Below are 9,607 nucleotides of genomic sequence, written 5' to 3'. Positions count from 1 at the left end.
CTCTATATGTTGCACGTGGGTCCATGCGTGCGAGTATGTGTATGTGTGTTTGTATGCGTGTGTGCACGTATCATGTGTTGGTGTCTGTGTGGTGTCTGTGTGTGTGCATGAACATACATGTGTGTGCGTCAACATACATATAAATCTATTTATATATACATACTTACATACCTATAGATACACATACATACATAATATATATATAAGCGTGTGTATCTATAGGTATGTAAGCATGTATACAAAGATTTCATTGAAAGATGTGAGATGAGATCTTCTTAGATTCAAATTCAAAATTGCATTGGAAGGTGTGAGATTTGGCGCCTCCTCACGCTTGGAGAAGGAGTGGTTATTTTGAATTAGCCCCACCCCTTTGCCCACGTGGAGGGAGGTGGGGTTGTGGTTAATCTTGTATAGATAATACATACACGCAATCCCCCATCATCGCTAGGACACTTGCTTTTGCCATCGCTTTGCTTTTGATGCAAAACCTTCTCATCAATAATTGTAGCGTCCTCGTGTAAAACGTATGGACCAACTTGCATCTATAGCACCAAACACAAAAACCAGAAGTAAAGGCATTTCTGGATCCACCAACCTAACCATAGACTCAACAACTCATCCTCAAGCATAGAAGAGATATAGGATCAGTAAATACACTTGAGCACAAGGCCACTAGACAACATTTGTGCGAATACCCTTCAACAAATCCAAGTGGTTAGTATCAGTGCTCATCACGAAAAACTTTATTCTCAACCGGTTTGAAAAGAACAAGGTTGAAGCCAAACTAGTTCTCATTAGTAAAAATCTTGCTACTAATCAGTTTTATAACTAAATACGTAAAAATTTTGCCAGTTTTCTTAAGAATGAAGCTAAATTCTTGGCGAGAAATTTGAATTTCAGCCAGTTGAAAATACACTAAAGGCCGAGCATTGGTTAGTATGTTACTTTTTCTACTAGATCGGGGTGTTCTTGATTGATGCTTTTTTTTTTGGAAAACCTAGCAGTGAATTGGTTGGTACTTATCAGTGGACTCTGTGAATGGAAAAACTGATGACAACCAATGCCTCGTTGAAAACCTAGAAGTGATTGGTTGGTGGGCATGTACATCACTTATCGGTGGACTCTATGAAGGGAAAAACTGATGATCAACCAATGCCTTTTTGCCATGTCAAAGGGAATACTCCATGGATAAGCCTAAGGGTGTTTCCACACTTGGGTGGAAGCGCACGAAAAAGTATTGCCCAACCAATCAGATCACCACAATCACCCGCCCGTTTGTTACAGACTGTGACCACGCCCATGTACCCTCAGCATTGATGTGTTTGCTGACTGGAGCCCACTGACTGGAGCCCAACAACCACCTTTCCAGTTTCGGGCGGAATAGCCTGCCTACAGCTCTCAGTTGCAAGATGCCTTTTCCGTGGGCATGCCGCGATCTGTAAAGGGTATTGTCGCCTAGCAATTGTTTATAAAAAAGTTGCCTGCCCATGACTCTCAACCTTTTTCGTGAGCAGGCCCGTAGCCTGTAAACATGCGCCACAGTGGGAGGAGGCAGCCCTTCTCCATGGAAGACCACACTCGTAGCACACAAATGCAGCATGGGAACCTGCTCTAAAAGAATCCAGCTCACACATCACCTAGCTGCGCCAAGAGAGCGGCCGCGAGGGAGTTTCCTTGTGCAGGGCATCATTGCCTGCATTGCAATCCAATTCAGAAGGGAAAAAAAGGCAAAAAAAGATGCTTCTGTTCACTGACCAGAACTAATACCTACCGTTGGATCCCATCAAACCAGCAGTGCAAACAATATGTTCTCCAACTTTTCCTTTTTGACCTGTGTGTACCTAATTAACCCCCGCCATCTTCCTTCTTTACCAAAACTGCACTGTAGACTGCGGGTGAAAACCCTAAAAAAAACCTCCTGTTTTTTCGCCTTCCTCTTGCAAAAGCAGGTCCTTTCCTTGTGCTGCGCAGACAATGGTCTTCCTCATCATCATCAATCATACCTTTTCTTAGCTCGAATCGCAGCAGAAGCCAGTTCTGCTGCAGAGGCGTCGCAGCCCCTTTACGCTGCGTTGCTTTGAAATAGTTGCCTTAAGCTCCTTACAGATCGCAGCAATACCACTCTCCAAGAGGCTTCTGGATCATCCGATGAATTGATCGGAAGCTAGCTGCATCGTTGATCTATTTCTGAGCTTGGCGGAAAGCTTAGACTCTTGAAGCTTGCTAGAACGTCATCAGAAGTGTTGATCTTCTTCCGAGCATTGCGGAGAATTGCAGCAAAGGCGGTTTCATCATCATCGAGAAGCGTGGCTACGTCTTCATCAATCTGTCTCTGAGAAGCTTGGCTACGCCTTCATCGCTCTGTCTCTGGGATCCTGGCTATGGCGGCTTCACCACTCAGACACTGAACATGTTGGCTTACGGTGCCTCACTCCGTCTCTGTTAGCGTGGCAATGGCAAAAGCAAACGATTCCCGACAGCTGTGGTGCACCCTTTTCCTTACTTGCAATTGCTTTTTGTCTGTCGGTTTTCATGTCGATTTGTCCAGTTTAGATTCCTTTGCGGAACTTGCCTTTGCAGTTCGCTTAATCTTCCCCATCCCATCTTTTATTTTGTCCGTTCAATCGATTTGTCTGCTACAGGTTCTTGCACTGTAGCTCAGATCGATCGATTTGTCTGCTACAGTTTCTTGCACTGTAGCTACCCTTGCCCTCAGATCAATAAGCTTTTGGACATTTTTATACGCCTTGCTTCTTCTTGCAGCTTCCTGAGATGCCTTTTCTCCTCACGGATTTCCAACTACTGTAGTCTGTACTCAATCAATAAGCTTTCAATGTACTAGCAGAAAATCAGCAAACTTGCTCACATTGTCGGCCAGGTTTTTGTGCTTGATTGTTTTCTTTTGTTACTGATTCGTTTTTCCTGTTTCCTTTTCTTCAACTCGACCCATTTGCTTGCAAGGTTCTCAAGCACAGGACTGCTTTCTTTAGTCACCACGGCTAGTAGTTTAGGCTTCATATATGTAATCTTTGAACCCGCAAATAATTTCGATTAGATCAAAGATTCCAATCCTTTACAATGGATGCTCTGTTGAAGCTTCTTATTCAAACTTGAGATAAACTGATGGGAGAGGTTGTTGCTGTCTCATAGGTACTGAAGCAGTTTCAGGCAAGGTTGTGATAAGCATGGGTAAAAAGGGGAATTGGTTTTCTGCAGTCAAGAATGCATTCAGGTCGAGCTCAAAGGATTCATCCAAGGTGAAGGGAAGTGTTTCTGTCAACAATTCCAACAAGGAGGCTGAAGAAGAAGTGAAGAATGAGAAGGTGAGGATGAATGTTTCAGTTGTTTGATCTTTTGGTGTAAACTGTTGATTATACTCAAGTGTTTCTAATCGGCTTTCTAGAGTAAGCGATCTAAGGACAAGCGCAGATGGAGCTTTGGGAAGTCTGCACAGATGGACTCTGCAAAAGAAAACACACAGGCGGTGAAGGCGAACATCCTGTCAGAGAACAGATTGAGTCAGATCGAAGATGAGCAGAAAAAACATGCACTAGCTGTGGCTGCAGCAACAGCAGCAGCAGCAGAGGCGGCTGTCGCAGCTGCACATGCTGCAGCTGAAGTGGTACGCCTCACGGGGGGAGCTCGGCCATCATCTTTCAGCGGTTTAAGCAGAGAAGACTGGGCAGCCATCAAGATCCAGACAGCCTTTCGAGGCTACCTTGTATGTACAATTTCCATGTCTTTTGGGGCCTTTTCATGTGTTTTTTTTTCCTGTTTATTCATCTTCTTCAAGTGCCAATCCTTTCAATGTATCTGCACATAGCAATCCTCTCAATATATCTGCAAGTAGCAATGCTTTCAGTGGACCTGCAATGTGCAGGGATTTTTACTAGGGCCTCATTCTATGATGCGCAATGTTTTTTCCTGGTCATTTCATTTTCTGCAAGTAGCAAACCTCTTCATGTGTTTGCAAGTAACAATAATCTAAATGTATCTGAAACAGTGTGATGGTTTTTACCAGTCCCTTTACCTTCGTCAATTTGTGATTGTCTTAATACATCAATCCTGTTTGCTGCCATGTGAAGGCTCGCCGAGCTTTTCGTGCTCTCAGGGGCCTCGTTAGACTGCAGGCATTGGTTCGGGGACACACAGTGCGAAGGCAGGCAACAATTACTCTGCGATGCATGCAAGCACTTGTAAGAGTCCAGGCTCGTGTCCGAGCAAGGCGAGTACGTATGTCGGAGGAGGGCCAAGCGGTGCAGCGGCAGCTCTGGCAGAGACGGCAGCAGGAGATGCTGGCACAGAAAGGAGAGGTCAGTGAAATCTTGCTGCCTACATACTACTGGTTTCTGAGAGTGCAGAGTCCTCCTTGATGTTTGCAAGCAGCTCAACAAAAGACTTATAAATCGTTACCTGGTTTTGATGCAGTTGGATGACCAAGATCTGCAAATTTGGGATGACAGTTTCCAATCCATGCAAGAAATTGAAGCCAAAAAACTCAACAAACAAGAGGCGGCATTGAAACGGGAAAGAGCCCTTGCCTATGCATTCTCCCATCAGGTGCACTTTCACAATTTATCATGGTGTGTGGTTGTCCTTGAAAAGCACATGTTATCATGTCATACAATTGGTCTGGTGCTCTTCTCATGCCCATGGATTTTTGTTTCAGCATGTTGGCAATCACTGTGTGTGTGGTTTCTTCTTGATTAATAAACACGAGTTTTTTCATGTGAATTTTTAGCTATGGAGATCCTCCCCGCATCAAGCTTCTACTATGTACATTGGTAATGAATCTGATAAGCCTCATTGGGGATGGAGTTGGCTCGAACGCTGGATGGCCGCACGGCCATGGGAATCTCGGAGTTTCGAGAAAGATGTCTCAGAAGTGGTTGTTGATGATCTGAAAGTGAAGAATCTAGGCATAGATTCAGGCAAACCAATCTCCACTCCAAAGGGCCGCCCCCTCATACAAGGGGGCACTGTAGCTGCACTTCAACAACAGAAGGCTGCAGAGCACTCACCGAGGCCGCTCAGGAAACCTTCAGCTGTGAATGTCCGCTCAGCCAGTCCTCGAAGCAACAAAATAGTAGAAGAGGAAGTAAGTGCAGTTTCTACTGCTCGGAGTACTCCAAGCGTATACTCTCTCGGCCCAAGATTCATCAGCTTAAAGAACAGCAAAGCGGGGTCTTCCATTGCAGATGATGAAAGCCTAGTGAGCTCACCTGCACTTCCCAATTACATGACGGCTACTCAGTCTGCAAAAGCCAAGGCACGGTCCCTCAGTAATCCTAAGCAGAGGCCTGTGACTCCAGAGAAAGAACAATTGTTATTGGCTAAAAAGAGACTATCCTATCCTATAACAGAGGGATCTGTTGGTAGTGCAATGAGTACTCCCATACATCCAAGACCATTGGCTTTAACACACAAAAGCCCTAGCGTGAAGGGTTTTACTGGTTCCATTGATGCAGAAAGATCTGCAGCTTCTCTCAAAGAAAGTAATGGAGAAACTCTGCATACTACTGATGGTGACACCGGAAAGTAGCAAGTACAGCTGTTAAAGAAAGTAACAGAGAAACTTTGTGTACCACTCACGGTGATACTAGAAAGTAGCAAGAAAAGTGCAGGTCTTTTCATCATCTTCAAGGCTTGAAGTACACATCGAAGCAGCAGCTGGAGCAGGTTGATTCTGGCTTGAAAGATGTGCAGTTCTACCCGCAGCTTGCGTAAGAGTGTTAGGACATTGTCTTTGCACTGAGTTTTACACTTTTTCTACCAAAGGGTGTATATAGAATAGTGATCTACTGCACAAGGGGTATATGCTTTTCATGTCAAACAAATTTGTAATTTGCCACAATGCTGTCTATGCGGAATGTAAAACTGCAGTAGCAACAATATGTTATTTTCTCTGTCTTGATAGATTGTATTTCTTACACAGAATGTACTACTTCATTTTGACAGTAATTTTTTCACTTAAATAAAGATTTGGGACGCTTATTCTTTGTTTCCAGTGCACGAGCCTTTCTTGATGCAGATGCAGCAAATGACATGCTAATTCTCTTCCAGGTCAGGCCATGCATGTTCTTTTTGTTATCCCCTTATATAGGGTAACTCCCGCACAAAAGCTCTGCACCTTGTGTTTTGTATGATTTTTTAACCTTGGTCACTTTGCTTGCTGCTTAAGTACCTAACTCACGATTGCAGCAATATGGGTGAGCCCTTAGGTGCTCATTCTCTTGCATTCAGACAGAGTGATGTAGGCCTTGCGTCCCAAGTATCTGGTAAATAATGTTGCAAGTTGAACTGGACACACGCCCAAGAATGGCCCTAGATCTAACTGCTTTGTTGCAATGTTGGTATTTTTGGGATCAGTGCTTGGGCAATAGAGGTGCAATCATGCGATCCTTGATGAGGGGTCAAAGAGGCCCAAGCTTGGAGGTAAGGAATTTCTTGTCAAGAAAGAGCTTGTATCACTCTACAGACAGCCGTGATAGCCATGGAGCTTAGCAGTGGTGGAGAACTCAATGCAAAAGTGTGAGGAGTTGTAATGTGTAGATCCCTAAGGCAAAAGGGTATGCATACCTTTCATGGTATGATTGGCTATGTCATGAAAGACATGGACAAGCCGCATTATCAAAATATTTCACACAACATAGATGCAGAAGATACTTCAATGGGGTTTTGAAATTTGTAGTCAATTTGGAGCAGATGAACTCAAGAATAGGGTTTGTCTAACCCATTCTAACATTTTTGAGAGAGCTTTCATGTTTTGGAAGTTCCATTTGAGACATCCTCTTAGTAATGACTTCCTAGGAACAGTGCATAAAATGATTAAAACTAGAAAATACTACCTTTCTTCTTAGATAACTCTTTAACAACGTAAAGGGATGGCAATAAACAAAATTAATACATTATGGAAGTGCATGATCTTTCTTACATATACCACTTACAATGACATTAAGAAACTTTTTGTAATGAGAGAGGGTGTAGGAGACTCACAACCAAGGTTGGATTGGTTTACTCAGCATTGGAAGGATTCAAATCAAATTAATGAAGTCTCAAAGTAAGTTTGTTAAAATTTATTTTCAAAAACTATTTTGATTTAACTTTCAATTAAAAACTAAAAAAATGCAAATGGTTTCAAGAAAGAAAAGAAAAAAATTAATTTTGATGCCAATATTTTCAAGAATAAATATAACTACATCATCATAGATGACGAAGAGATTATAATTGAAGATAGCGAGGATAGCATTCCTCGTGCACAATTTGGAGATGGCTTCATCTCCCTATTTGAAAAACAAAACTCAGAATTCGTCATTAATTAATGTAGTCGAAGTTTGTCATGATTCAAGATGATTTTGAAAATTGTAAAACCACTAGATTTTTCTTTGTCACAACAATAAAAAATATCTGTGGTTCTTATTGAATTATATTCCTAATGGATCTTAAAACTTCTTTTTCTCCTAAAACTAAAAAAAAATCTAGATTCTAGGAGAAAAAGAATTTGAGTAAACAAATGGCTCCTAAAACTTAAAAAAATCTAGCTTTAGGAGAAAAAGAAGTTTTAGGAGCCATTAGGAATATAATTCAATAAGAATCACATATATTTTTTATTTCTGACAAAGAAAAATCTAGTGGTTTACAATTTTCAAAATCATCTTGAATCATGACAAACTTTGACTACATTAATTAATGACGAATTTTAAGTTTTGTTTTTCAAATAGGGGGATGAAGTCATCTCCAAATTGTGCGCGAGAAATGCCATCCTCGCTATCTTCAATCATAATCTCCTCGTCATCTATGATGATGTAGTTATATTTATTCTTGGAACTGCTGGCATCAAAATTAATCTTTTTCTTTCCTTCCTTGAAATCATTTGTATTTTTTTAGTTTTTAATTAAAAGTTAAATCAAAAGAGTTTTTGGAAATAAATTTTAACAAACTTACTTTGAGACTTCATCAATTTGATTTGAATCCTTCCAACGCTGAGTGAACCAATCCAGTCTTGGTTGTGAGTCTCCTACACCTTCTCTCATTACAAAAATCTCCTTAATGTCATTGTAAGTGGTTTAAGACCCTTCAGGTCCAAATAGATTGGTCTAGTTATACTTTTTCTTTTGAACATAGGAACACCCAGTATTATATCCTAGGTGATTGTATACATCCCTCTCAGGGACCTCTTGTAAATACCGTTGATTTTTGAAATATAATGGATCCTTATTTGTATATTGCTTTCAACATTATGTCTTGATTCCACTTTTTTCATTTCTCACACTTACTATGGATGTTAATGAATTAAGTGTGTTTGAAAGCAAAGAATTAAAGAAGTTACTTGACTCGTTTTAAGATGTATTTCCTAAGGAGTTGGCATCGGGCTTACCACCCGAAAGGGTAGTAGATCCTCGTATTGATCTAGTCCCTCGTGCTCAACCTATTAGCATTCCACCTTACAAGATGAGCCAAGTTGAGGAAGATGAGTTGGCCAAACAACTCGCAGATTATTTGAGGATGGGCTAGATCCGTCCAAGTAAATCACCTTGGGGTGCACTTGTGTTACTTAGGAGAAAGAAGGACAACACCTTGCGAATGTGTGTCGATTACAAGAGACTGAACAAAGTGACAATCAAGAACCTTTGTCCTCTTCCTAGATCAGATGACCTAATTGACCGTTTAGTCGCGAAGTATTTCATAAAGATCGATTTCGTACTGGCTATCACCAGATACCTATTCATAAAAGGCACGTTGAAAGAACCGCCTTTCAAACTAGGTATGGCCATTACGAGTTTCTCGTATTACCTTTTGGGATGCTCCAGCCACTTTCCAGTAAATGATGATCTTTTTCATGAACATTTGGGGAAGTTCGTGGTTGTGTTCTTGGATGATATTTTAGTATATAGTTGTACTCTTGAGGATCATGTTAGACACCTCATGATTGTCTTGACTATTTTAAGACAAAATCGACTGTATGCTAAATTAAGTAAATGTGTGTTTTTTAATGGACATTATTTACTTGGGACACAAGATCACAAGAGATGGGTTGAGCATTGACTATGACCGAGTTCAGAAGGTTTTGTCTTGGCCAATATCCCAGACAGTGAGACAACTTCGTTCTTTTCTCGATTTTGTTGTTTTTCTTCGAGAAGCTGTGTGGGAGTATTCTCAACTCACAGTGTCGATGACAGACTTGTTGAAAGGTTGTGGACGTAAGTCGAATCAGCCTATCCCTTGGAATAACGATTTGGATATGGCCTTCAGACTTTTGAAAGGTAAAGTCAAGGAAGCCCCTACCTTAGAACTACCCGATCCTAGTCGGGGCCTTATGATCTTGAGACTAACGCGAGTGACTATGCGATCAGAGCTACTCTATTCCAAGATGGTAGACCTGTTGCTTTGGAGAGTCGAAAGCTGGACGATACTCAATCTCGTTGGCCAACCCTTGAGAAATAGTCTTATGCTGTCATCTACGCTCTCAAGGTTTGGAGGCATTATTTATATGGCTTCAAGTTTGTGGTATTGATTGATCATCAATCGATCAAGTATGTGTGTGATATGGATGATTTGAGAGAATGAAAAGCTAGATGGGAAGAGTTAATGCAAGATTTTGATTTTG

The 9,607-nt window shown here is 41.4% G+C and overlaps 1 protein-coding gene across 3 annotated transcripts; it reads left to right on the top strand.

Annotated features, from left to right (window-relative positions):
* The first annotated feature begins 1,798 nt into the window (after positions 1 to 1,798).
* On the top strand, positions 1,799 to 6,003 carry LOC147621485 (protein IQ-DOMAIN 3-like). Of its 3 annotated transcripts, none has more exons than XM_086824236.1 (6): positions 1,799 to 2,482; positions 3,151 to 3,323; positions 3,404 to 3,721; positions 4,086 to 4,313; positions 4,429 to 4,560; positions 4,742 to 6,003. In XM_086824236.1, the coding sequence occupies exons 2-6, from the start codon at positions 3,186 to 3,188 to the stop codon at positions 5,540 to 5,542; spliced, it is 1,617 nt and encodes a 538-aa protein (XP_086680362.1). In that variant the 5' UTR covers positions 1,799 to 2,482; positions 3,151 to 3,185; the 3' UTR covers positions 5,543 to 6,003. The 3 variants fall into 3 exon arrangements, with proteins under 3 accessions (XP_086680362.1, XP_086680360.1, XP_086680361.1); XM_086824234.1 differs by having other exon boundaries at positions 1,799 to 2,485; XM_086824235.1 differs by lacking the exon at positions 1,799 to 2,482 and adding an exon at positions 2,602 to 2,878.
* The last annotated feature ends 3,604 nt before the right edge of the window (positions 6,004 to 9,607 follow it).

Source organism: Cibotium barometz, chromosome 30 (assembly GCF_041138505.1).
Source record: "Cibotium barometz isolate CiBa-2024 chromosome 30, ASM4113850v1, whole genome shotgun sequence".
Taxonomy (NCBI): Eukaryota; Viridiplantae; Streptophyta; class Polypodiopsida; order Cyatheales; family Cibotiaceae; genus Cibotium; species Cibotium barometz.
This window is presented reverse-complemented; position numbering and strand designations above follow the sequence as displayed.

Coding starts and splice junctions, on each gene's coding strand:
- LOC147621485 (XM_086824236.1), top strand. CDS start 3,186: ATGGGTAAAAAGGGGAATTGGTTTTCTGCAGTCAAGAATGCATTCAGG. Junction 4,314..4,428: donor TGCTGGCACAGAAAGGAGAG/GTCAGTGAAATC, acceptor GTTTTGATGCAG/TTGGATGACCAAGATCTGCA. Junction 4,561..4,741: donor CCTATGCATTCTCCCATCAG/GTGCACTTTCAC, acceptor GTGAATTTTTAG/CTATGGAGATCCTCCCCGCA.